The sequence below is a fragment of the Equus quagga genome, chromosome 3 (genome assembly GCF_021613505.1).
Source record: "Equus quagga isolate Etosha38 chromosome 3, UCLA_HA_Equagga_1.0, whole genome shotgun sequence".
In the NCBI taxonomy this organism is placed as follows: domain Eukaryota; kingdom Metazoa; phylum Chordata; class Mammalia; order Perissodactyla; family Equidae; genus Equus; species Equus quagga.
The window spans coordinates 79,641,876-79,668,212 of NC_060269.1; the positions used below are offsets into that span (position 1 = coordinate 79,641,876).

Genomic DNA, 26,337 nt, shown 5'->3' on the forward strand with positions numbered 1-26,337 from the left:
ACTAGAGAAAAATCCATTTCAAGTGGCCATTGCAATTATAGAGGAATTCGATATGTCCCTTGTAATATCCATGTGAATGAAATGAAAAGATGTGAACTGGACAATGTATATTTTAATGGGCTTATATTCGGCTGAACTAAATAACTCAAAGTATGGTGTCAGACTGGAGCGAGGTTTAAAGCAGCATCCTTGAAAAGATCTCTGTTGCTGACCTATTTTTATATTACAATATTATCAATGATTGGAATGAGAACATAAATGGCAGGCATATCAGATTTATGGAGGATCAAAGACCAGAAGAGATAGCCAATATTTGGTGGAAAGACATAGCATTAAGAAATGGATGACCTGAAGTTTTCCCTGAAACTGTTAAGGTGAAATTAAATACCTAAATATAAATTTCTGTACATAGGCTCAAAAGCCATCATTGCAACCACAGAACTATAGAGATTTAGCCTAAGAGCCTTTCCTGTTAGGAATACATAGGGCGGTTAGCTTTACCAAATTACTTAACCTTCTTGGGGCTTCATTGCCTCATTTTATAAAGGAGATACTTAACTATATCGTCTCCATCTTCCCATCTACTGAAGCCTGCAAAATAATATTTATAAATAATTACTTGATTGAGAATAATCTAAAGCAGCAATTGTGTGAGGCACTGATGTAACTACGTATTCCAAATCAAGGAAATAGGAGTCCCGCTATGCTATCTCCTTGAATATTACACTCATTTCAAGATGCCCCGCTTTAGTGAAGACATTGAAACACAGACAGACATCTATATGAAAATAAAGATAGATATTTAGGAAGATATGTGGAAACCACACTTTTCTATCCAAATTTGAAAAAATTGGGGATGTTTGGTCTGAAATAAGATCTTTTAGAGACATCATAACAATCTCTAAATATTTGAAAAGTTTTCATGCCAAAGTGGAGAGAAAGCAGGTCAAGGATATATGGAGAGAAATGTCAGGAAGGCAGATTGTGTTCATTCTAAGTAAGAATGTTTTCTAAGTTTGCATTGATGGTAGATGAGGTGGCCCCTCAGTAGCAGACTACAATTTTGGTTGTGCCTAAAGCACTAACCACACATCAGCATATTGCAGAGAGGCTCCTGCTTTGGATGGAAGGTGGTGCTTTCTGGCCCCAAGGGTCCTTCCTCCTCTAAAATAGAGTCCATGATTTCTTAAGCCACGCTATTCTGGCAGAGTGGTTTGAGTATTGTCGTTGAGAAGCCATTGGTTTGAGTCCCAGCAGTAGCTGTCGTTCATTATGAGACTTTGGGCAATCCACTCAACACCTTGGGACAACTTCCTCACTGATAGCTTGAGTTAAGTTCTGCCTTTTCATGATTACAATCTTATTAGGGAAAGGATTTAAGGGAATTTTAAAAAAACATATGAAATAAAGATTTTTGGATCTTTAAGGTTCTTTCCGCCCAGATTCTCAGAATATGAAGTACACAGGTAGAGAGATTTCATTTGAAATTACTAGAGAAATACAGTTCTATATTCTTTCTGGTCATATTTGAAACAATGAAGCTGCTGTACCAGCTTGAACTACTCCCAAAAGTCATTTGGAAGAAGCTGAGCTCTAGGGTGTCCTTATTCTGAAGTTGTTTTTTTTTTTTTTTTAAAGTATTTTTCAAGTTTGGTCCTAAAACCACAAAAGTATTTAAAACCCTGTGAGACCAGTGGCAAGTATTATCAGAAAAGATGGTTATGTAACCTCATAAGGCCTTTGTTCCTTCTCATTCCATCCTGAAAGTATCTGTACATGAATTCAGAGGAAGTCACCAAGGGCAGACCTCTGTCTGAGGGGAGGGGATCAAAGAGATGCTGGCAGGTTCACCGTTGTCATAGAGACCTCCAGTCCTGCAGTAAAGAGCATGGTTTAAAGAGCATGTCTTTAAAAAGTCCTGGTTTAAAGAGCATGTCTTTAAAAAGTACTGGTTTAAAGAGCATGTCTTCCCATTTAATTCTGCCTCACTCCCCCCAAAAAAGAAACTCCAAGAAGAAACTGTCTGTACAACTTTAGATCTAAAATCTCAATGAGTACCTAGTACATAAATACTATGGAAATACTATGTCACTGATGCTGTTCTCTACTCTCCTCCCAGGCCACCCATGGAAGACACCCAAACACTCTTGACCCCGGTGGTGAGCTGTGGGCCCCCAGGAGCCCTGCTGACCCGCCCCGTCATCCTCACCATGCATCACTGCGCAGATCCCAGTACCGAGGACTGGAAGATACAGCTCAAGAACCAGGCAGCACAGGGGCAGTGGGAGGTGAGCTTCTGCTGAGACAAAGATGGAACCAGGAGCAATGCATGCAGATGAGCAGGAACAATTACGGGACAGCTTTTATCTTCAAAGCAAAACCTGGATGGAACTTTAGCTTACACTCAAAATGAAAGGGTGGGGGGGAGACAAAGACAGGGGAGAGAGTGGGAGGGAGGCAGGAGGAGGGAGAGAGAGACAGACAGAGAGATGAACTGGTTCCCGAATGCTTTATCTGCTGACTGATAGGCACAAAGAAAATGGTAGTCAAGCATGAGCTAACTCATAGGGAAAGTGCACTCAGAGTCTTACACAAGTGCCTTTTGGCGTATACATACTCTATCTTGGGAAGGGAAATATACATATATATAAATATATTAAACTTGCAGGTAGAGGAACATTGCACCTGGGTCAGAAAATGTTAGGCACTTACTTGCAGAAAAGTACCAGCAATATGGTTCTTCTGAACTTAACCTGGGAGAAGAGCAAGGGCGTGTCTCCCCAGCTCCACTAGAATGGAGACCCTCTGTGGCATCCTGGCTCTCTGTGGCTGCCGCCATCATCACCACCTAAGGACAGTGTCCTGAACAGACCCTCTGCTTTACATCAGTACCCTTTAGTTAGCACCTAAAGTGAATCGCGAAAGGATTTGTTATATTTACCATGAAGATTTTATACCTAATACCTTAAAGAAAAAGCTTGGTTATGTTCATTATTATCCCTTGAATAAAGAGTATTTATTGTTTAAATAGACCTGCACTCCAGGGCTGAAGTTTAGGGATGTACTTTTTGTTAAGACCAGATGTGAGCAGACCTAACTTCAGTTTCATTTAAGCTTTAAATGATTTATCTCAAAAACATCCCAAAGTCTTGATCTGAAGTGATCCTAAATTGTTTGCGCAATTCTCTGCCTAATACTCTAAAACCTGTCCATTTCTGAACTTGACTAATAATAACAGTAACAACAATAATAAAAATAAAATAAAATAAAGAGATGAGAAGAGTCGAAGAGGGCAGTCCTCGTGAAAACACGCTCGTGCTTGTGGCAGCCACATGGAGCACTCTGTTCTTGGCCACAGCTTCTAGGAGGCTGTCTGTAACGGGCCATCATTAGATGGTGCTTGAGGCTTGCCCTGGCCCTGCTGGAGAAAGCAGCTTCTTTCCAAGTGTCCTTCTTGGGCTGGAGTAGACCTGGAGGAGCTGACCTTCCTTCTCTCTCTTTTCTGGTTCAGTTTGAGCTTCATCTTTGGGTACAGGTTCAGTTGCAGAAATGATTTCATGGATGCTATTAAAACACAGCTCTTACCATAGCTCAGATGATGTTGCAAGGCCTAACTAACCAACAGCCACTTGGGGTGGCAACTTCTTTCACATCTTTTACCAGCCCCAGCGACTCAATTTATGATGAAACATTTATTTTCTTTTTTGACAAATAACCATTGCTTGCCATGAGCCAGGCTCACTGAGACACCGTGGGAAGCAAAGTAGATATAGTTCCTGCCTCTGTGGAGGTTAAGTAGCCTAAAGCAGAGGCTGAATCGTTCGCACACATCTGCTTTATTTCTCCCACATGAAATTTTCTTTTAAATTTGCATTAATTAAAAGTTGGAAGATTTTGCACAAAAATCTGAACTTCCAGCTTCTCTTGAAAAATTAAAGGCTCTGTCCTCCCTGGGCCTGCATTCTTGCATAGCCGCAATGAGCTGCAGCCAAGCGGAGACAGCTCTTTAGTCAGGCTCCTGCTCTGTGCTCTGCTTCATCACAGTCTCCACCATGCCTTAGTGCCTTCCTCCCTACCTGCTTCCCACGTTCCTATTACCCGGTTCCCCCAGGAGGCATGTGGAATTTCGACCCTTGGTCATGGATCCTACGGATGGTCTTTCAGATGATTTCTTCTGTAGCCTGAGCCATTGGGATAAATCAAAACCTGTTTGAGTTTGTAACTATTTCTACAAAACTCATCACTTCCATTTATTTCTTGCTAAATATTGTCAAAGTCTAAAAGGGTAGATTGTTTAAAGGCTTGCATGAAAAATAACAGAGAAAAGTGTTTGAAAGGCATGGGATTTGTCATATCATGCCTTCTGTAGAGTCCAGCAGCTTGGGTTATTGAGGAAAAGCAGTGTATTGCTCTGGAAAATAATCGGCACATGGGTTTTAGAAGAATATAGTAGAATGGTATTGCATAATTCCTTACTTTCTCTAATTCTTTTCAAGACTAGATTTTTAGGGGAAAAACTATGATGCTATAATGACATTGCAATAAAAAAGTACTTTGGGATTAAATATGAAATTTAGAGATTAAAACATTAAGTTCTCAGAAACAAATAATGAACTCAGGTACACTAAAGTTAAAAGGATAATCCATGACTTTCTTTTGGAATTTTATGTAGATTCCAGTAATGTAGATTCTTGGAAGATCAAAAAATAGTACATAAAGGGCATCTATGTCGAGAATACTGTCGGTATAAGAGCAAGGTAAGTAAGGGACAGAAGGATGAAGAATGAAGATAGAGGTGTAATAAAGCCTGAGAAACAAAAAGAGCAGGAAAAAGAATAATCAAAACTCAGGAGAAGAGGTCCCCTCGGCCACCACCCCCACGGCAGCAGGATGCTCAGCGGCTCAGCAGGGCCCCTTCCCTCTTGTCCCGCAGGATGTGGTGGTGGTGGGAGAAGAGAACTTCACCACCCCCTGCTACATTCAGCTGGACGCAGAGGCGTGCCACCTGCTCACCGAGAACCTCAGCACCTACGCCCTGGTCGGCCAGTCCACCACCAAAGCGGCCGCAAAGCGCCTGAAGCTGGCCATCTTCGGGCCCCTCTGCTGCTCCTCCCTGGAGTACAGCGTCCGAGTCTACTGTCTGGACGACACCCAGGATGCCCTGAAGGTAAGCGGCTCCAGCCTGACCCTCCCTCTTCACCTCCCCACCGGAGCCGAGGTCTGGTGTGGCTGCACACACCTAGAGAGGACGTGTATGTGTGTGTGCACCCACGTGTGTGAACACAAGTGTTGGGCCCAAAAAAAGCAATTAGAAAAAATTAGACATTTCTCTGAGGCCATGCTGATAAATGGGCTATTTCCGTTATGCTGATCCCTCCCAAGGGCTACTTTTGTTTACCTTCCTTGATTTCTTTTAATGAAAAATTTAGAAGTGGAAGAATTTGGCAAGGAGACCTGTGGTTGGTAAATAATCTGCTTCCATGTTTATCTCAGCTGCGTTCTTCCCAGGAAAGGCATTGGCGTAATTGCTCACCCTGTATGTGCCTCTGGTGTGCCGCTTCGCTCATACGCTCGCCCATTCTTTTATGGGCGCTGTGAGGAGGAGCGCTAGCATTTGACAACAGGCTGCTGCTTTGCAGAATAAATGAGCTTAATTCCTGGTGCTGTTATTGCCATGTATTTAATCCCACTTGAAGCTTTAAAGGATATAGTAAGTGCCTTTGAAGAAGTTATGATCTAGAAGGAGGAATAAAAGAAGTACGCCAAAGACTAGGAGACGAGTCAGAGTGTGAGGAGTGCCATAGGTGAATGCAACATTCTGTGCCGGTTCAGGAGAGGGAGGCATCATGTTATCTGGAGGAAAGCTGGAAAGGAGCTAACATTTCATATTGGCCCTAATGGAAGGTTGGGTTTGACCAGCAGTAATGGGAAAAAAATACGAGATTTCTAGGTGAAGGGAACAGCATGAAGAAACACAGGAAGAGCAAATACAGAGTCTACACGGGTATGTTATTTCCAGTAATCCTGGAACCATAGATAGGAGTTTTGTTGGGATTGGACCTTGACTGCCAGAGGGAGGAGTTGAGATTTAGTTTCTTGAGTTAATGGAAAGCCACTGGGGAGATTTAAAGAGAAGAAAGACATGATTGGAAATACGTAAGAAATATTAGTCTGACATCAGTGGAAAGACAGAGTCAAGTTAAGAAGTAAAGCATGGTAGAGCTAACGTGACGACAGAGGAGTGAGACGAAGGGAATCGGTGTCACGGATCCTGTTCAAGTAGCTCTTACAGGCCTGGTGACTGACCCCGCGTGGGTGAGCAGAGGGTCAAGTCTGCCTCAAAGCAACAGTAGCAAACTCAGGGGCAGGTGGCATTCGAGTGTGGATATGGTGCTTTTGCTTTTGGAGTATTGAGTTAGAGGTATGAGTTAGGCATCAGGACAAAGATTAGAAATATGGGTGAGTCTCTCCAAACGGACAGCAGATCCTGAGACAGAGACGCAGGAACCAAATCTATAATATTGATGTTTGTCATCCATGGGGATCAGGGAGAATATCAAGGGAGAGTGAAGGGAGAAAATAATAATAATGAAATAAACATTACTGAGAACTTCCTGTGTGCCTGGCAAGATTCTAAATATTTTTTATTATCTTATTTAATCTTTACAACAGCCCTGTTAAGAGACCATTATCCTCATTTTATAGGTGTGCCATCCAAGGCACAGAAAGGTTAAGTAAGTTGCTCTAGGTCACACAGCTATTGAGTGGAGAAAGCAGGCTTCTCGCCCGGGCAGCTGGCTGCAGTCTGGACTCTCTGCTCCTAAAGCGGGTTGCTCGAAGAGCCACACCCTGGAGATAGGGACCAAGGGGAGCCCCACCATTGTGAGGGAGGGTGAAGGGCAGCCAGCAAAGGAGCTCCAGAGGGTGAGCATGCAGAAGAGGAAGAGCAGCAGTGGAAAGGGAAGATAGTTTTTCTGAAAATCAGGATATTTACTTCTAGAGTTTCCATCCAGAGAGTATTTCCGGCTCATGAAAACTGGGTGTCGCGTGGTGGGTCCATGGAGGGGAGGCGATGGGATTGCCGCTGGGATTGCCGCTGGATCTGTTTTTGATGGTCAAGCCCGGAGGAGTTTCTGAAGTGTAATAAATGATGCGAACACACAGCTCTGGTGTAAAGCTTAAGGTTATTTCTTTCATGTTCCTTGCAAATCTGATACTTCTAAGACATTGTCAGGGTAGAGATCATCCCAGGCTGAAATTCTTCTTAGGGGAAACTGTGTTTGGGGGGGAGCCATGGAGTTTCACTAAAGCAAATCTTTTTAACAATTCCAAGAAAAATCATTGCAGACAGCATATGGTAGAAGATTTACGTCCTATTTGAAATGTTTGATACACCTATTTATATTCACTCTCCTACTTCTTATACTCAGGACCTCTTGACCTTTCTTCCCAACAGACACACACAAATCCATGCAAAAAAAAAGGTAATATTTTCTAAAATAATTTTGATTATTTTAATTAGTGAAAAGTGATGCAAATGGTCAACACCGACAAAGACTGACAGGTTCAAGCAGTGAAAGCAACCCAAGAGCAGTTTGTCTCATGGCCAGGGCCTTCCGAATAGACATTTATAAATTCTCAGCATCTGGGGATCCAGCTCTTAGGCTGAGACAAACATGAATAATGGGAAGGACCTTCTTGCCTCACGGCCTTTTAATAATGCAGAAATACCAAAACCCGAGCTGTAGTTAAACGGTCTGTGCAACATGCCAACGAGACATTAGTTCAGTCCGCCAACACTGCCTCACACCCACACTTGAATTGGAACCTTGGGGCTGATTAACTCAGAAAGGCCCTTCATTACCTAAATTCTGCCGTCTTGGCACACTGCCTGCCGCTGTTCCCCCCCCAGTCTCTCCCCACGCCCTGCTTCCTAACCGCTGTTACCCATAAATACCATCTTTTGCCTCGCTCCTTCCAAATACCTCCCCCTTCCTCAGGCCCACCCCGCCCTCACTCACGCTCTTCCCAAGTCAGTAGTTCTCTATCCCACGCACAGAGGAATCCACTGGAGATCTTTAAAAACGACTCGCTCCAGGGTCCCACCCCAAAGGTTCGGATCTAATTGGTTTGGTTATTGAGGGTTTTGTTAGCACTCCCTGGGTTATTCTGCTGTGCAGCCAAGGTTAAGAACTGTTACCCTAACACTTTCACAGGTCTTTGGGGAACTGTAATCCTATTAAGGACAAATTTCCTACATTCTCAAGTCATTCTCTCTCCCATTCCTTCACCTGCTCGCATTCACTGCAACTGGATCTTCCAGGTAACGTGGCACCGCTCACAATCCATGCAGTGAATCCACGCCCTCCAGCTGGTCACGAGGCCAAGGGGAAAGTTCCAGCACTTCTCACACCCCGCGAGCACTTCCATGGCATTGCTCTACTTCAAGGGCTAGCTCGCTCTTCTGCTATTCTTTATTCCGTTACTCTGTTGTTTGTTACCCATTTCAGTTCCTTAGCACAGAGTCCCTCCAGTACACATCCCACCCTAGCAGTACCTGCCTCATGGTCCTTCTCCCTGCACATTTTATTCCCATCATCCTCTCAAACTCAAGGTCAACATTTAATCACAGTTCCTTTGCCCAAGTTTATTCTAGTAGCCTTCACATCATCCCACTTCCACTTCCAGGCTGTTGATTCGCTTTAAAAACCCATAAATTTCTGATTGCGTCTATTATACTCTGAAGATGTCTGCCGTCAGCTGGGCCTCCCAGGCTTCTCCACAGTCCTTTATTTACCTCTTCTTGACTCATCAGATTTCACATGGCACTGCTTCCCAGTCCCTCCCACTCTCCCTCAGTCCCTGCCTGCATCACAGCCCCGTCATGCTTTGCAGTGACCTAACACCTACTGCACCACTCCAGGGAGGCTCCCTCAGCTGCTGCCCTTTACCCTGCAAACTTTTCATTTCAGCCTCTTCTCGCCTAGTCCGGCTCTGATGAAAAGGAGCTTTACCTTCCTGTTTATGTTTTAATCCAGCTCCTCCACCACCTCCATCTCCAGCATAGCAAGTGATGCCCGAATGCAGGTCTCGCCAGAAATGATATTTTCTTACAGTGACTGCTGTGTACTGGCGACTCCTCTGAATTGCAGAAACCCTCACGGAACTTTGGACCAGGGCAGCAAGGGAGCCCAGCGGAGCACTCATTCTCAGGGGTCAGAACTCCACAGTCTGGAGAGCTCTTAGAAAAAGGCTATGGCCCGATGTCTGGAGCTGAACACATCAAGACTATTCATTCCTTCTTTTTATCATATGTGCTTAGATGGTCCGTGTGGATGGTGGGGGGGAGAAGGAGACCACCGCATCAGTCAGTCTCAAGCAACCCTGATGCATTCTTTCATCTCCCTACCCACCTCTTTGAGTTCAGCAGCTTCTGTAACAATTTCCTTGAGTTTTGCTAAGCCTGGGGACAAAAATGGTCACCTGAAAGTTAAAAGCTGCATTTAGCAATATGGAAGCACTGATGTAGGATTCGGACGCTAGCGGTGACTACTGGAGCAAGAGTCAGGGCAGCTGGGAGACAGCAGAATGCTTTTATACACCTTCCAAGTGGGGTTTTTCCTGAGCACATGCTGGGAGGACCAGTGGGAGCAAAGACAGAGATGCTAAGAATTGTGGGAAGAGTTGAGAACCAATTCTGTTCTCAGATACAGAGCTCACGGCTACTGGAGAGACTGAGCTGGGTGTGTCACGGTGTTTCTCTTTTCCTCCTCTTCAGGAGATTAAAGTAATAATATTGGTGTTTTCTTTTCATTGTTTGCAAAGACTTAAATCCTAATATAAATAGACCAGAAATTAATAGAGAACAAGGTTATATTTGGGATACGTTTTGAAACACCCAGGGAGAAGCACACATCTACGTTGACATAAGTAATTTCTGCCCTCCATCATAAGGGTATCATTTATGAGATGCTTCTTTTGTAATAAAGGGGTTTACACTAAGTTCTGAGATTCAGAACCTAAAAGAGGAGTTATTTGCATACAATATGGGCCGTGTGTGATGTTTATAGAATTTCTGACAGCTGTGTATGTGACACAAACCAAATGATGTGCATTCACATACGTTGGCTGTCTTTATGTGGTCATTTGGCACGGAGAAGAGTTCTCCTTGGATTTCTTTAGTCTTCACGTGCCCTGCTCCAGTCTGTGGCAGAGCGCAGTACCCCTGTGAAGGATCCTGTTATGTGAAAAGACAGGAGAAAAATGTGGAAAGTAGGAGTCCAGTTGAGGACTGTGTGAGACTCGGTTTCTTGGGCTGCAGTGGGAGGGAGCCTGGAAAAGGTTTATTTTCACCCTGCCACCTGATGCATTCCTCACTAGTATCCTTCTGATGCTGCTCCACGGCAAGCTGAGACCCTCCCACCCCAGAACACCTCAGGCCCACCTCTTCTGGGCCCACAAAGGCTGGCCCTCCATTGGGTTGGCCCCGTTAACTGTATCTTTTCTTCCATTTTCCTCTAACAACCTCAAAAGTAGCCTGACCTGTGTTTCACACTTTCAGGATTCTGGTCTCTGGAATTAAATTAATATATTCATACATGTGACACATGTAGTAGATAACAATAACAAGAAAAATGTGTTAAAGGTTATAAATGTGTTTTCCCTGCTAAGTGTATGGAGGGGAGTGTGGGACAGAAGGAAAGCTTGAGTCAGGCTGGCTGACTCAGTTGGTTCTGCCGCCTGTCGGCTCTGGGGCCCTGGTCATTGAACTGGACCTCTTTGGACCCTCATCTGATCTACATCAAGGGCCCTTAGAAGATTCAAGGGGATTAAAGTTGTTAAGTTTCCTGGCACAAAATGCGAACTCGATAGTGTTAGTTACCCCTAGGTGGGCATTTAATTTTAAGGGCATTTGAAGATAATTGCTCAGTGAAACTATCAGCTCCAATCGTGGCCTAATTGCGAGTGAGCTCAGGTTTGGGGGCAGGCTAGTTGCTCAGCTGTTTGGGGACAGGGATCTTTTTGATGCTTCTAAATTTCTCCCATCTTTATCATCGTCTCATGAGACTTTGGCTCTGGCCCTATCATATATTTTGCAAATGACCTGCCATGTTGAATTTTCTTTTTTGAAGAAAGAGAGAAGAGAAAATAGAAGTTGTGGCAGCGAGAATAATGCCCCCCCCCCCACACACACACACACACAATATCTACACACAATGTTCAGAACCTCTGAATATGTTACCTTATATGGCAAAAGGGACTTTGCAGATACGATTGAGGACAGACTTGAGATGGAGAGATGATCCTGGATTGCCAGGGTGGGTCTGTTCTAATTACTTGGTGCTTAAAAGTCGAGAACCTTCCTGGCTCTGGTCATCAGAGAGGTGTGCCATTCCTGACTTTGAAGATGGAGGAAGGGGACCATGAGCTAAAGAATGTGGGCACCCTCTGGAAGGTGGAAAAGACAGAAAAGCAAATTTCCCCCAGAGCCCCCACAAAGGAGGGCAGCCCTGCCAGCGCCCTGACTTCAGCCCAGTGGGCCCTGTGTCTGACTCTGACCCACGGAACCGTAAGGTAATAAATTTGCGTTGTTTGAAGTCACTAAGTTTATGGTAAGTTCTTACTGCAGAAATAGAAAGCTATACAGAAGTTTAGAAAAGAAAACATGTTCAAGGATGAAAAGAAATAGGGTGACTTCAGAAGTTCTAGAACAACCTAAAAAGCCCTATTCCTAATAGTAGATGTGAGAGATCATCCTTTCCTCAGAAGTATGCGCAGAGGTGGACAAGTGACGTGGCCGCTTCTCCGAGGCTACCCTTGGCATTTTGCTTTAGAAGTGTCACAAACAGTTCTGACTGGGCAGGCTGGAAGTGGCAGCTCAGACCACGCGTCGGCTGCGGCAGCAGCTGCAGGAGCAGCAGGCAGAGCCCTCGGAACGAAGAGACTTGACGGCAGGTTTGCACGGTCACCGGAGTCCAGCCTTGTTCTAGTCAGGGATGAGGTGCGGCAGGCAGACCAGCTCAGGGGGGAGCACAGCACCGGTGAGCCCAGGAAGAGAAGGGGCGCAGCAAGGCCGGCCCCAGGGGCTGTGCCCTGAGCAGGTGGCGAGGCCGGCTGGCAGTCAGGCGTCCTCACTGCCGCTCTGCAGCCTGAGGCCGGAAGCCAGAGGAGGAGTCAAGAGCCAGGAGCCGAGAGCGCTGAAAGTGGGCTCTCTCTTTGGCCTCTGTTGGAAGAGTACAGGCCCACGGCTGTGACAGCGACGGCGGCGACAGCCACAGTAGCCAAATGACAAGGGCGAGTTTCCACACAGGATTAAAGAATGAACAGGAGCAAGGCAGCGTCCATAAAATCTGATGGGAGGTGGGATTTTTTTAACTCCAGCCAGCATAGTCCTTGAGGCTTGCCTTTTGAGGTTTCGCCATGGCATGCTGCCGGTTTGCCCTCTGTGCCTCTGGGAGCCTCGGGTCCGCATGGCAGAAGCCTGACGAAGGGGGGTCACGGGGCTTGACCTGCCCGCCTCGGCCCCCGTGCGTGGTCTGGCGCCCGCGCGAAGCCTGCAGCGTGGTCCCTCCGCATCGAGGGAGCGGGACGGCCACGCCGCCTGCGCCCTCCCTCCGGACGCGAGGTTGCTGCTGCCCCTTCTGGGGGCGACCTCAGTGTTTCCCGCACGCCGCCGCCTCCGCCTGCTCGGGTTCCTGGCGCTGGCCCCAGGGCCTTGGCGCAGTAGATACCGCCGGCTCGAGGCTGTGGGTTTGCATCAGGGTTAAAGAGTGTGCGGAGACCCCGCACCAGACAGCAGCGAGGAAGGAGCAGCCCAACCGAACAAAGCCTCGACCGACCCTCCTGCAGCCGCTCTTGCGAGAGGGGTGGTACTGCGGCTGGAGCTGTACGCTCGGTCATTTGTTTCTTCCTTCCTCTGGCTGCTAAGTAAGACAAGGAAAGGAGTGACAGGAGAGTAGGTGGAGGGAAAGGAGAGAGAGAGAGAGGAACCAGCCAAAGGCTAGCAACCCCCCAGGAGGGCCACCACCTCCGGAGAGCCGGGAAGCTAGCCCAGCGCCCCGAGGAGGGGCGGATGCGGAGCGGCGGGGGACAGGAGGCGGGTCCTGAGCAGGGGCCGGCCGCGGCGATCGAGGACGGGGAGAGCAGAGCAAGGTGGCCAAGGACGGGGAGAACCGAGCGTGCAGGACAGAGCCGGGCCCGGGGGCACCTCACACGGTTCCTGGCGCAGAGGCCCTGCTCTGCACTCGGGCAGAGACTTGTCACATCCTTCGACATGCACTTGAGGGACCTCAGTGTGTGCATCTGTGTCGCCTGAGGCTCGCATGTGCTCTCGCTCATTGTGAGACGGGCCCTCAGGCGAACTTGCCCTGGCTGGGCAGGACCAGGCGGCGGCGGCGGAGGAACAGGAGCGCAGTGCGCAGGCGCGTCCGCCGCCGGGATGCGGGGCCGAGGTCCCGGGAGGACCGCAGCCCAGCGGAGTGGGACGGATTCTCCCGCTAGCCTCGCGCGGTCAGGCCTTCCGGAGGGCAGAGCCTGTGTCTCAGAGCCTGGGAGAGTCTGAGTACAGGCCAGAGGGTTCCTTGTACGCACAGGCCTTTAAAACAGCTTGGATTTATTGTGGCTCTTCAGAAGCCCAGGCTGATGGCTTGGCATGGATAATGCCTTGGTTTAAGAGGTTATTGTGAAAGCTGCTTGTTTCTACTGTGGGATCCCTTGTCCCTGCCTTTGGAGCAATCCCTCACATGGTCCCTGAATCAATATAGCCCTCACTTAGGGCCACCGAGGAGGTTTGGGGCGGCCAACGCACTGGGGAAGCAGCCATCCCACGGGGTTGCTCAGATCCCGCGGGGCACCAGGCTCTGTTGCACAGGGGCCTACTCCTGGTGACTTTACCACTGGGGTGCGTGTGTGTTCCCGTGAAGGTATGGGCTAGACACACCTCTGTCGATAACTGACCCCTGAGAGAGTCTTTTCAAGGTTAAGTTGGAGGGGTGGAGATAGAATTGACAAAGGAAGTCGGAAAGTGACCCTTTCTCACAGAGGCAGAGCAAGCTCATCCAAGCAACAGGGAGACTCACCCCCACTCAAAACGAGGCCCTGGGGTGGGGGTGCTGCCAGGAGGGGGGACAACCTTTGTAAAGGAAGGTGACATTTATATTGCTGAGAACAAAGAGTCTAAATGATCCTAAGTCCTATTATGGCATTTCATTCCAAGGTCACGGCATTTTTCTTAAGACTTCCTAAATCTTTTGACCTTAAGCATATTGTGTTCCTGCTCTCTTTCAAGGTGTGCGATATATCCTAACCACTGGGACCCAAGAGCAGCCTGTCTGGAAGCGGTCTTAGAGCTGAGCACGATGTGTTGGGCTTCCGCGTGTGGGTCTCCCCCGCGACTGTGCGTGGTCTGAGGCAGGCACAGGCGCTCACTCGTGTGTGTGCCCAGAACCTGACATGGTTCCTAGCAGGGCATGTGTGTTCCATTGATGTCGAAGGAAGGCTCCCAGGAAGATTAAGGAGAGGAAAGCATTTAACTGAAAGGCTATATCTTAGGGATTCACACATCTGTTATTTTTATGTTCTCTTACGGATCTGTATCATATGTGTAATAACCAAAATGATTTCATACAGAAGGAATTCAGAAAATCAAGCTTTTTGAAATCCAAGTTACGGTATTTTTAAGTGAGATCAGCTATAAAGTTTCTGAAATTATGCTACTGAAACCGTAACAGTGTGGACCCGGGGCCTGACCAGGCCGTCGGGGGGCTTGCTGCTCTGTCTTCTGACACAGACTTCTTGGCGTTCGCTGCAGGTGACAAGTCCCCTCCGGCTCCTGTGTGGTTTTAGATGACGTTAGTTTCCGAGGAGTTGTTTTATTTATCGATTGTAGCTGTTTAGTTCGCACTTTAATATTTTAAATTGGCGCTTTGGTTGCCTTCTCCTGCACTTTGTTATGTTTCCTTGAAGTTGAACATCCTGACGATGATGATAAAGTTGCTACTTTTCAGGAAAAAGCACTAAATGTCAGTTTTGTAAGATTGTTCCTGTGGAATCCTTTCCTCCCGGGCTGACTTCCAGGAGGACGTGTGAAAGGTCTGTGTGAAAGGACAGCTGTCCAAGCCCGCAGTGTCCAACGTGGAGCTCACACACCCGGGCCGATGAAACTTTGGGGCAAAAAAAGACAGTATTAGTACTTCTGTGTTTATCCGCCTTAGCTTTTAACCTTATGCATATTTTATAATGTAATATATTAACAAACTGATGTATTAATAGAGATATATAATTTATGAAGAGACATAAACAAAATGCATGCTCAGCTCTGGGACTGACAGGCATATGCAATCAGACGTGTTGAGGGACCTCTGCTCTAAGCGTCGATGCATCCTGGTGAGCACTTTATCTTTCACCAGGTTCATGTCCAATCAAAGCGGGGAAAAGTCAGGTTCCTCTCAGCTCTTTGTCATTCCTGGTCAGTGGAGGGATGGAGAGCATAGAAGTATGGAGAGAGTATGTTCTCTGGCCCCATTGTCTTTAAAATGCCACTTTACTTGGTCCTTTCTCTCAAAAAAGGGCTCAAGCCAGCCCAATTTCTTTCCCCACTAGGGAGAACGCTTTACCATGACGTCTGAGGTAAATGCCGAAGAAGCCAAGGACTGAGCCTATTTCTCGGGCCGACTCCTGCCCAGACTTTGCGCTCAAAATGTGGTGTGAGATTTCTTGACTTCAAGGTCATGATCAATAGGCAGCATAGGCTTTTTTTTCAGTGGGCCTCCCTGCCAAGAAAACTGATGATGCTCTCCATATCCTCTGGCAATCTATGTTGATTGTAAGAATGGGGTGTGGAGTATACATTGTTGGGTGCAATTACCTCCCGAATACAATGCATCTTCTTTTAGACATCCCAGGGAGATAATTTGGACATAATGAAGATCTATAGTAATCAGATAATTACTATCGATTGCTCTTTAGACGTCTTGATGAGGTAATTAGAGTGTACTGGAAAGAAGCTAGAACTGATTGATTGGCATGACTGTAATCTCAAAGATTTCTAATTATGTTTCTTTTCTTCTAATGGCTTATAAACAAACATCATTTTAGCGTTAGAATTTGTCAGGTGCCAGGTTCACTGGGAACATCAGCTTTCTGTATTATGCTAACTAGACACCGAGCATGATCAACATAAGCTCATTATGCCTTCCTGCTGAAGCAGAAGAAACTGCAATTAACCCTCACTTTTCTTATCCGTCTTCGTTTCCACATGGCCAGGTTCTTGTTGAGGAATGGAGTGTGAAGTGTTGTGGGAGGGCGTTCCATGAGGACCATGTGCAACTCTGGGTTGGGTGGATCTGTATGGCCTCCTGGGGACCCTCAGAGCCTGCCCAGCCACAGGCACAGCAGAGCCAGGCCACAATGACACAACATATGTGTCCAGGTGGCCGGCTGACTGGTTGAGGGCTGGCTGACTGCTCAGGCTCCTGTCACAATAGCTACTCATCAGCCAGCAATGCTCAATACTCTCAGCATCAATATTCTCCAGCAGCTGGACCGTGCTGTGTCTCGTCACCATGCTATTGCCTCATCTCTTCCATTAGACACTAATTAGAGGGGTCCCTGTCTGAGACCACATTCCACGTTATCCTAGTATTTCCTACACCTTGTGGGACCTTTCCACAGCTTGCGTGGTTCAGAGTAGTGGCCCGACTCAGAGATGATGGATGCTAAGAACCGCTACAGCAGCAGCTTGAAATGAGCTGTTTACATCTGATCAATGATGTTGGTGAGCTCTGCGCTTCCCAGTCTGGTTCCCATACTCACCATTCTTTGCTGTGACCCATCTGTGCTTGGTACCTTGGCAGGTACCAGTCCCTGGGTGTGGGATGGCCTGAGTCATCGCCTGTGTAGTTGAATCCCATACTTTCAATTGAAATCTCACCAAAGAAGAAAGTTGTATTTTGCTTTTTTATTTTTATAAAATCCATTATTTTCCTGAACCCATATTTTAAAAAGAAAAAGGTCACAGATACTGCCTGTATATTTGTATCACTAACACTTTTAAAGCATGAGAGGAGCAAAGTGTGCACGGGGATGATTCAGACAGCAGAGGATACCCGGGATATGTTCTTCATTGATAATCTGCGGTTAGATGCTGTTTGGATAATTACAGCTGTAGCTGGAAATGCTTCATTGACTCCCATTAACTAGCTTGAGAAATGGACCTATATATGGAATTTGTCTTCATTCTACACCTTTACAGTATAAGTAAAGTTACAAAGAAAATTTTTTGATCAGCCACAGTTCTTGAGAAATGGGGGGTTCTTTTCAAAATTTAGCCTGAGTTACTGTTTAGTTCAGGGTTTGGTGCTGAAAAACCTTCCTAATCTGTATCAGTACATTTTCCTCTAGGAGGACATTTAATGAGCATATTTTAAGTTTTTTCATAATTGGAAATCAAGCAATAGATAATTTTAAGCAAAAATTTTATCTTATTTCTGTAGGTAAAGAAACTACAAGACTGAAAAAATGCCCAAAACACATTCCAAATTTTTGTTTGTTAGTTGGTTTTACCAAGTCGAAGACATTGGTTTGTTTTCTAGTTATTTGGCCCTTTCCCTAAAAGTTCATTGAAAATCTACTTACTTATCTGTTTAGCTATATTTCTATCTACTTGTTTCTTTCACTTAGGGTTCTTCCCGTCTGGGGTTCTGACTGTTATTTTCCTGCGTTTTGTTGAATGTTCCACTTGTCCGTGGGGAAGTGCAGACTACTGATTTGGCCCCACAGCAGCGGGTGTGGATTGCCGAAACCCAGTGGGCGGTCAGTAGGACGCAGTCCATGCAAACTGGCAGCAGCTTCGGCTGGAGGGGCTCAGGGCTGCAGACGTGGGAGTCACGTATTGCATGTTAGGTGTGGGGGAGGCACAGTGGGGAAACCTGCTCCTCGGATGAGCAAACCGGTGGAAGAGGTGAGATTCAGTCATCGAGGTTCGCCTCGCTAATCTGCTTGTGGTTTGGGCATGTCATCGCAGGAAGTTTTGCAGCTTGAGAGACAGATGGGAGGACAGCTCCTGGAAGAACCCAAGGCTCTTCATTTTAAAGGCAGCACCCACAACCTGCGCCTGTCGATTCACGACATCGCCCATTCCCTCTGGAAGAGCAAACTGCTGGCTAAATATCAGGTAAGGTTGCCAAGTGAGGCAGAGCGCAGAGCCAGCTCCGAGAAAGAGGACTGATATTATTCGGACGTCAGTACTCCCTTCCTTGAAGTTAATCCTACATCAGTACTTGTTTCTCCAAAATAGTTTTGGGTTATTTAGGTTTTTGAAAAATACTCTAGACATATTTGAAGGAATACTTTTGTTTTAATCTTCTTCACATAATTGTGCTATCATTTGTTTTATTTTTAGCACGTAAGACTTCCAAGTCCATCATTTCATTTTTGGAGTAAACACTTATGTTGAATTGATAAAAAAAAAAAACTGCCTCAAAATGCTTTCATAGGAAAAACAAGAATGTTATCCCACGTCGCACAAATTGGGCTCCAACCTTGCGACGAGAATACCTGTACATGGCAAACTTGAAAGGAAGCCCAGTTTGGAAACTGAATCAGCATGTAAAAATAAAACCTGGTCAGGAGTTGACTAAATGACAGCGTTCCTTGTGGGAAAGCAGACACCCGGCACCCAGTGCTGCGCTGAACTGGGTGCAATTTCTTGATACAAGTCAGTGAACATACGAGAAGGAGCAGGGAAGATTTTCCAGCTCCATTCTTCCTCTGATTTGTCTAGTACTTACACATAAGTTGTGAGAGACCAACCTGATAGTCCGCTAGCAGCGCCGAGCTTGGCTGGGGGCTGCGCGCCAGACTCTTCTGTATAACTCAGCCCTCGACGGACAGATCAGGCCCTTTGACTTTCTCATTAAATCTCTTCGTTTTTTGTTTTTCCCTGTTTTGCAACTGCCTTAAAAGCCCACAAATATTCCCCTTTTATGAACGATCTCCTTTGTACAATCATAATGGAAACTACTATTTTTATAATGACGATAATCTGACTTTAGTTCAGGCTAAGCCTGGCTGAATTCTTGCCATCTGCTGGCGCCCAGGCTCTCCTCTGGTCTCTCAGTTAACCCCAGCAGGGCTGGGACTCGGGGACTCTTTCGCAGAGGAGGAAGTGGAGGCAAAGAGAGGTTGAGTCCCTCGTCCCCCATCACCCAGCCAGCGAGGGGAGCGTGTTCTCATTCATGCTGAATTCTCCGCGCTTAACCACACGTTCTCCCATTCTTTGTGTATCCACCTTTGTTTTCTTTATTGAGGAAGGATTCTAGAACGGGCTCTGTAAGGAGGTCTAGACTTTTAGAAAATCAGCGTCTGTTAGAGGCGTGGTGCTCTGCGGGCCAAGGACTGCTCTGCGCAGGGAACCGAGCCTGCGCTTTCGGACTCCAGTGAGCTGGGCTTCCCCGCCCGCCCCGCGAGGAGCCGGCTCTGTGCGTGCCCAGGGAGACTTTCTTTGCTTTCCTCCAGAATACCAAGGCAGGGATTCCTCTTAATGAGCAACGACTGGAGTGTCGAGGTTTTATTTTAGGAATTTTTTAAACTTAATAAAAAATCATTTACAACGGCTCTTTTTATAAATGACAAATGGCCAACTGGTTAGGTATATGGATTCTGGAGGCTGACTCTGGGTTCAAATGTTAACTCTGCCGCTTACTAGCTGTGGGACTTTGGCTGAGTTGTTTAACGTCTCTGGGTCTCCGTTTTTCCATCGGAAAAGGGGGTCAGGATGTACTGCGCAGAGGCTGGTGGTGAGAATTAAATGAGGTAACGTGGGTGGTGCTGATGCGAGTACTTGGCAGTTCAGTGTCTGATGGTTACTTTTAGCGTTAGTCCCTCCTTTATGATTGACACTCTTTTATCCTTTAGGAAATTCCTTTCTACCATATCTGGAGTGGGTCTCAACGAAGCCTCCACTGCACATTCACTCTGGAAAGATTCAGCCTGAACACGGCGGAGCTGGTGTGCAAACTCTGCGTGCGGCAGGTGGAAGGAGAGGGGCAGATCTTCCAGCTGAGCTGCACCGTGTCTGAGGTGAGGCGCTCTCGCGGCCCCAGAACCCAAACCGGGGCAGAGAATGGCCGTGGGGAGGGGAGAGCGCATGTCTAAAGGCAGCGCAACATGGGCCTGTGGGAAGTCCTCAGAAGCCTCTAGAGGCCCTGTTTGTTAATGCAATAATATTGTTAATGAACACAGGGAACTAGATACATAACAGAATGTGATAGGGAAGCCTTTTTGAAAACAAGTCTTTAATGCTTTATGACATAAATTTAAGGATCCTATTCTAACTTTTTACAACAGATCTGAATGTCAAGTTTAAGGTTTAAGTGGCATGCACATGGAGTGACTTTTCCCCAGCATAGCCTTGATGCACCACATGCCCTGTGTTGATGCGGTGCCCGCTTGCATCCTCCGTCTGTCTCTCCTCTGTTTCCTCTGCTTTCCTTTGGGATCTCGCCTCCCTCTGCCTAATCAGCGGCTGCCAAGTGGGGTGGAGGAAGAGAGATGGGCCCCCCCCCCCCCCCCCACCCTGCTTCTTTCTTCCCTCCTTTTTTCTCCATGTTGGAAGGAGAAATCTCTTGGTCTCCCTTCTCTCTCATACCTCATTCTCCAAATATAAGAAGAGATGTCAGAGGCAGGGGCTAGGAGGTGGGCAAAATGGGCGAAGGGAGTCACAAGGTAGAAACTTCCTGTTATAAAATAAAAACTCCCAGGGATGTGATGCACAGCGTGGTGACTATAGTTAATAATACTTTACTGCATGTTTGAAAGTTGCTGACAGAATAAATCTTAAAAATCCTCATCGCAAGAAAAAAAATTCTGTGACTATATATGGGGACAGATGTTAACTCAACTTACTCTGGTGATCATTTAGCAATATATACAAATATTGAATCATTATGTTGTGCACGGAAACCAATGTCATGTTGTATGTCAATTATACCTCAATAAAAAATAATAAAAGAAATTTTTTTAAAGAAAGAAAAGATGCCATTTTCCCCAGGATGGGAGAAATGGTCCAGAAATAGGAACTGCACATTTTGCCTGGTGGCCCTCACTTCACCTTTCTTCGCTGTGATCTTCACTCACTTCACTTGGGCCTTTCACACTTCCGCGTTGCAGAACTAACAATGAGCAGTGCTATTTAAAACTCCTCTGTACGGAGAGTAGGTGTCCCTGACCTTATCTGTTACCTGGCCCCGAGGCTGTATTTGCACAGTGAAACCCTTCGTGCTGGAGGAACAAAGGGAAAAGAAGAAGCCTTCAGAATGGTCGAGGCAGCAGCTCCTGGGCCGCTCAGAGCTGTGCTGCTCGCTGAGCCACAGAGCACAGGATTATCGTATTTTAAAACTCCGGCGGGACAGTGCGTGATTTAGAAGATGACTTCTCCCTCACTGTCTCAGGCACAGTGACGAATGAAATGTCACTATGTTCAGCCTGTCTCGCTCCACATGTTGGATTTAAAGACTGTCTTCCTTAGCAAACTGAGGGGGAGAAGCACGTCAGCCTGCACAAGGCTCCATCCTTCTTTCCCACAGCCTGCTGAGGTGCGGTCATCATTTCCTCCTGTAGTTTCATGAGACTTTTGACTCATAAACAACTTTAGTCACAGACCTCGGTGACATTCATAAGGAATGATCTCGGTGTCAGGGTGCCATGGCAACCGCCGGGCCTTCAATGCGCAGGCCCTATCTCCCAGGCGCCCAGCACCACCCCTGCTGGCTCTGGAGGGTGTTTTCACTTTCCAGGCCCAGCAGGTCTGCAAAGTTCAATAACCACCCAGCTCCAGTGACAACAAAGGCCGCGGGATTTTGGAGGGGGAGAGGAGGCCTGCGCCTTTGATGCCTGCTCTCTGTTCAGCGTGAGCGTTTGCTGTGGGATGAAAAGGTGGATCAGATGCAGCCGCCAATGAAAAGGGGCTGTTGAGGGCCCTTCCTGGCTCGGTCCGCCACCCCCTCACCGAGAAGACACTTTGCATAGGGTGATCACAATTGGAGGACTGTCTTTCTTGTGCCACCATACAGGAAAGATGATTTCTTTTGCAATTTGGTCAGCTCAGAGAGGCCACCCCTTCAGTCGTGTCGGAGGCCTTTGCCCGTGTGTGACAGACAGGCACATTTAACAGAGGGAGGGGCAGAAATGACCGGAGTCAGATGACTCTGGGGATTAAAGGGCACTCTGCTGCTTTTACTTCTGGGTCACTGAGCCCCACCGTTGTGGTGAGCCTTTGAATGCGGGTGCATGCGGCCCACAGCGGGGGAGGTGTGGGGCTGGGTACTGATGTTGGGGAGCAGGGCCCTGCGCTGATGAACCATTGGCTCTGGGAAACCCTGAGACCCGGATCCTCATCCAAAGCTCTGAGCAGGGGGACGCTGTGACTGACAAAGCATGACCAGAGAAAAGTCTCCATTTGTGGTGTCTTTTTTCTGCGCAGGGCTCCCTCCTAGGGTCACGCGGCAAGCTGGCCGGTGGGCTGGGGTTGCAGTTCCAACATCCTGTCTCCTGAGAATGAGCTGACTTGCCAGGAATGTGCTGCCCCCGCCCCGCCCCAGCCCCCGCCACTCAAGGCAGTCAGCAGCCCTTGATAAAGTGCCATGCGGCCCTGGCCTCTCTAGTCAGGAGGAGAAGGAGGACCTGTTGCCCCCGGGAGGCCAGGCTGTGCTTGACAGAGACCGTGGTGACGGCGAGAGCCGGCCGGGTGGTGCTCTCTGGGCACTCTGGCCACAGACTCCTTAACCAGAGAAGAAGCTTTAGGTCTCACAGAGATGAAGTTTAAGAATGAAAATGTCTGGAAGGATAAAAGTATGAGTATGAATTAATGTCAAAATGTAAATGATGCTAGAAGGTTTTTTCTTTCTTTTTTAGAGGAATGGGGGCAGTAATAATGGGGCAGCTACCCATCACCACCCAGAGAAAAAAGGGTGTAGACGGGAGAGAAACTTACAGTCTCTTCAGGCCTCCTATTCAGTTTTAGCCATTGACGAAGTCCTTATAACCCCTGTTGACTACGGACTCGCAGCACTTTTCTGTGCATGAAGAGTAATACTAAAAATGTACAAAGTAACATCACTCTGCTACCACCATCCCATCTTTTCGCCTCTTCCGTTTTCCATAACTTGTTCAAAACGACTGTTGGGAAAATCTAGTTTTTCCAAGTGACTTTGGGCAGAGTCGGCACGTGGGAGTGGAAGGTTGTTTCCACTGTGACGCGCTGAAAATGTGTGCGTCCCCCAGAGCAGCTGTTTGGCTAACGTTGAAAAATCATATGTTTAACTAAGGTATTCATCACGTCAAAGACAGATGGTACCAATATCATAAACAGTGACTGTAATAAGCATTCCGTGGGAGTAAACTCTGCTTTCACCTGGACGTAAAGGAAGAGCTAATGGCAACTGAAATTACTGGAGGAAATTTTAAATGTAAATGTGTATGTGTATTTTTCTTTTACTTCCATGGCTGTTGTCAGCCCTCTGGGAAGAGAGACGAGAAATGATGTCCTACTGAGCTTGTGTCATCCACACAGGCATCATCAGACCAGTGGCCAGGGCTGAGGCTCAGGACTTGAGGGCCCACGTGAAGTGGTGACGGTGCTTTATTTGCAGAGAAAAGGACGACAAGACGAATACACGAGCGGACTTTCCTGAGAGGCAGGCCCGCCTTCCCCTGCCTTCCCTCAGGAGCTGACAGAGGGAAGAGCCGTGCCCTTCTCCACATGTAACTGGAAGGAAGCTCAACACATCACTCTGTGGCGTGGGCTTCTATCAGGAACTGGCTTCATCCTCTTTCTGTATCAGGAAAAGTAGGTTCATTTCAACCAATAGGAGTTGAGAAGCTTCCACGTGCAGGTCACTGTGCTGAGTCTCAAAGTGGTTCTCAGGATGACAAAAACACTTTCATTGCCAAGAATTTGAGAAATCAATGGAAGTAACACATAAATACAACCAACGTGCATAGGGCAGACTCTGAGGACTGAGGAGAGCCATGAACTGTGCTGTAGGATGTCTCCGGGTTCACGTGATGCCCTTGGGCGGTTTTCCCGGGGGAGGCTCAGGGGACATGCCCTTTGGTCCAGACTTTCAGGGGTTTGCCCGACAGAGATTCATGGAGAGGGCAGAACAACTATTAGAGAGGCATCCTTAAAAAAGGCACCTGGAAGAGTGAGTGGTCCAGGCTGAGTCGAGCTTTAGTCATGTCAAGGCAACCTGAGAGAGGCTGGCTGAGATTGTCAAGCGGCAGGAGCCATGGTGTGCGGCCCCTAGTCCGTGCCAGGCCTGGCTCTGCACTTTGCACATGTCACCTCTGGGGCCTCCTAGCGCCACTAAAGCAGGTGGTGCAGGAGCCTGGCTGCACGATGAAGCACTGGGACTCCGTGTGGTAGGAGGGGCATTTAACACCTCTTACTGAGAAGGAGAGAGAGAGAGAGAAGGAGAGAAAAGGGGAAACATCGGTGAGGTGCTTTAAGATGATTAGTCTGGCAGATGGGGACAGATAACAGGAAAGCAGGAAGGAGTTAATATGGCCTACAGTGCGAGGAATCTCTGGGGACACGAGCCAGTACTACAAAAAGCAGACCCCTACTTGTGTGGACTTAACCCCCCGCCCAGCCCGGTATGGTCAGGGTGGGGTGGTACTTGGGGGTTTGGTGGTTTCCTTCTAGGTCCTCTTGTTACCATCCAGACAGGAAGCGAGCAGGGCCTCCACGTGGGCGATGGTACTAGTTGTGGAAGTAGCTGTGATTTCTCTTCGCCTCCACCTCCCCAACCCACGCCTACTTCGTTTTATCCCACATAAGTGCTGGGCCCCTGGGTTCAGACCTCCCCAGCACATATCCCTTAGAAACACCGAGCCGGGCCCTCGGATCGCTCTTGGTCCCCTTTGTTTAAGCCCTATGTCCTCAAGGTCAGGAGCCCTCGCTCCTCACGGTCCTTTGAAAAGAGTTCTGTGCCCGATGCGGGGAAAGATCTGCGGCTTGTGGCCTCATTCAGGGCCGCAATTCCCATTGGTTGCTTCTGTGTTTCATACCAACCTTTGAAATCCTGGTATGTGGTGGAGTTAACACAAAGGAGCAGAAGGAATCCTCAGCATCTCAGTTTGCCAGGCTTTGGGTTTTGAGGCCAAATACTGTGGTTGCAGCCAACACTACTGTGTGTATTATGGCAAAAACTTCATTTTGCTCTGCCGTGCCCCCCAAGCCCCCAGACGGACCTGTGCAGTGCGATTACACAGGCCTAGCTGTGAGCTGCCCCCGGAATGCAGAACACGCTGTCAGTCAACATGGGGACACAGACAGCGGCGACCCCTGCAGTGCAGGAGCAGCAAGGCTGGGGGGCTCTGGGCAGTGGTGGCACTGACCCCCTGAGCTGAGTGCTCTGTAAGACACCAGAGCCTTCACAATGGCTGAAACCATGTGTGGCCTGTTTATCCTCCAGCAACTAATTATGTACACCAAGGAGTTACCTGCCTTAAGAAAGGAGGGAGAGGTGACATTTAAAGTAGATTACGTAGGTTTTCTTTTATTGCTTTAATAGTTTCCAGGCAACATTTGCTTTTGCTTTTCCAACCACAGAAGTGATCAGAAAATGATTAGAGTTTCTCCAGCAGATGAAATTCAGATTTTACATTTGTGCTGTTTTATGAGCTGAAACTATTTTAAGAGCCAATTTATGTTTTTCTCTACTAAAATTAGCTCTAAAAAAAATAAGGGGTACAGTCATTGGAGGATGCTGTTGGCAGCGTGCCCTAAGGCAAGATACTGTGTTCACCATTTTCTTTAAAAAATTAGTCTTAATTTGATATCATTTAGAGGCGAGCTGTGCTGCATTTCATTCAACAAAAGCAGAACCCGAGCCATCCTCTGCAGAGCTTAGAGGACCATGGACCTCGGCATTTGCCCGGGGAATTCCCCTCAGGGTCAGACAGTTTCTAGAAGCTCTGAACTTTCAGCCTTCTAATCTCAGATCTTTCATTCTCAAAGAACTGCCCTTTTGAACATTTCTCCCTTCCTGAAATCTACACCTTTGGGAGCATTGCTGTTCCGTCTCTGCTGTCTCATCCTGGAGAATCCCATTAGAAAAGCTGTTATTGGCTCACACCACAGCTCTCCACCGAGCCCCATCCTGACTGAAGACCCATAAATCCAAGGCTCTGCAAAGTCAGCTTAAAAGGTGGCTCTTCCTCTCAGCCAGGTTACACAGAGCAAATCACAGCTTTCAGCCAGGAGGAAGCCATTCTGACTAAGGAGAATAATAGCACTCATTCTCTTCTTATCGCTCAGAGCAAGGCAAGATGTTG

At 47.3% G+C, this 26,337-nt stretch overlaps 1 protein-coding gene across 2 annotated transcripts in view; it reads left to right on the plus strand.

The window, feature by feature from the left end:
* Positions 1-26,337, plus strand: part of UNC5C (unc-5 netrin receptor C) — a 351,791-nt gene that overhangs the window by 323,657 nt on the left and 1,797 nt on the right. For both annotated transcript variants that reach the window (XM_046655649.1, XM_046655651.1), the window contains 4 exons: positions 2,120-2,288; positions 4,934-5,167; positions 18,023-18,172; positions 19,915-20,079. In XM_046655649.1, coding sequence (XP_046511605.1) covers positions 2,120-2,288; positions 4,934-5,167; positions 18,023-18,172; positions 19,915-20,079 — 718 coding nt within the window. The remainder of the gene's footprint in view (positions 1-2,119; positions 2,289-4,933; positions 5,168-18,022; positions 18,173-19,914; positions 20,080-26,337) is intronic.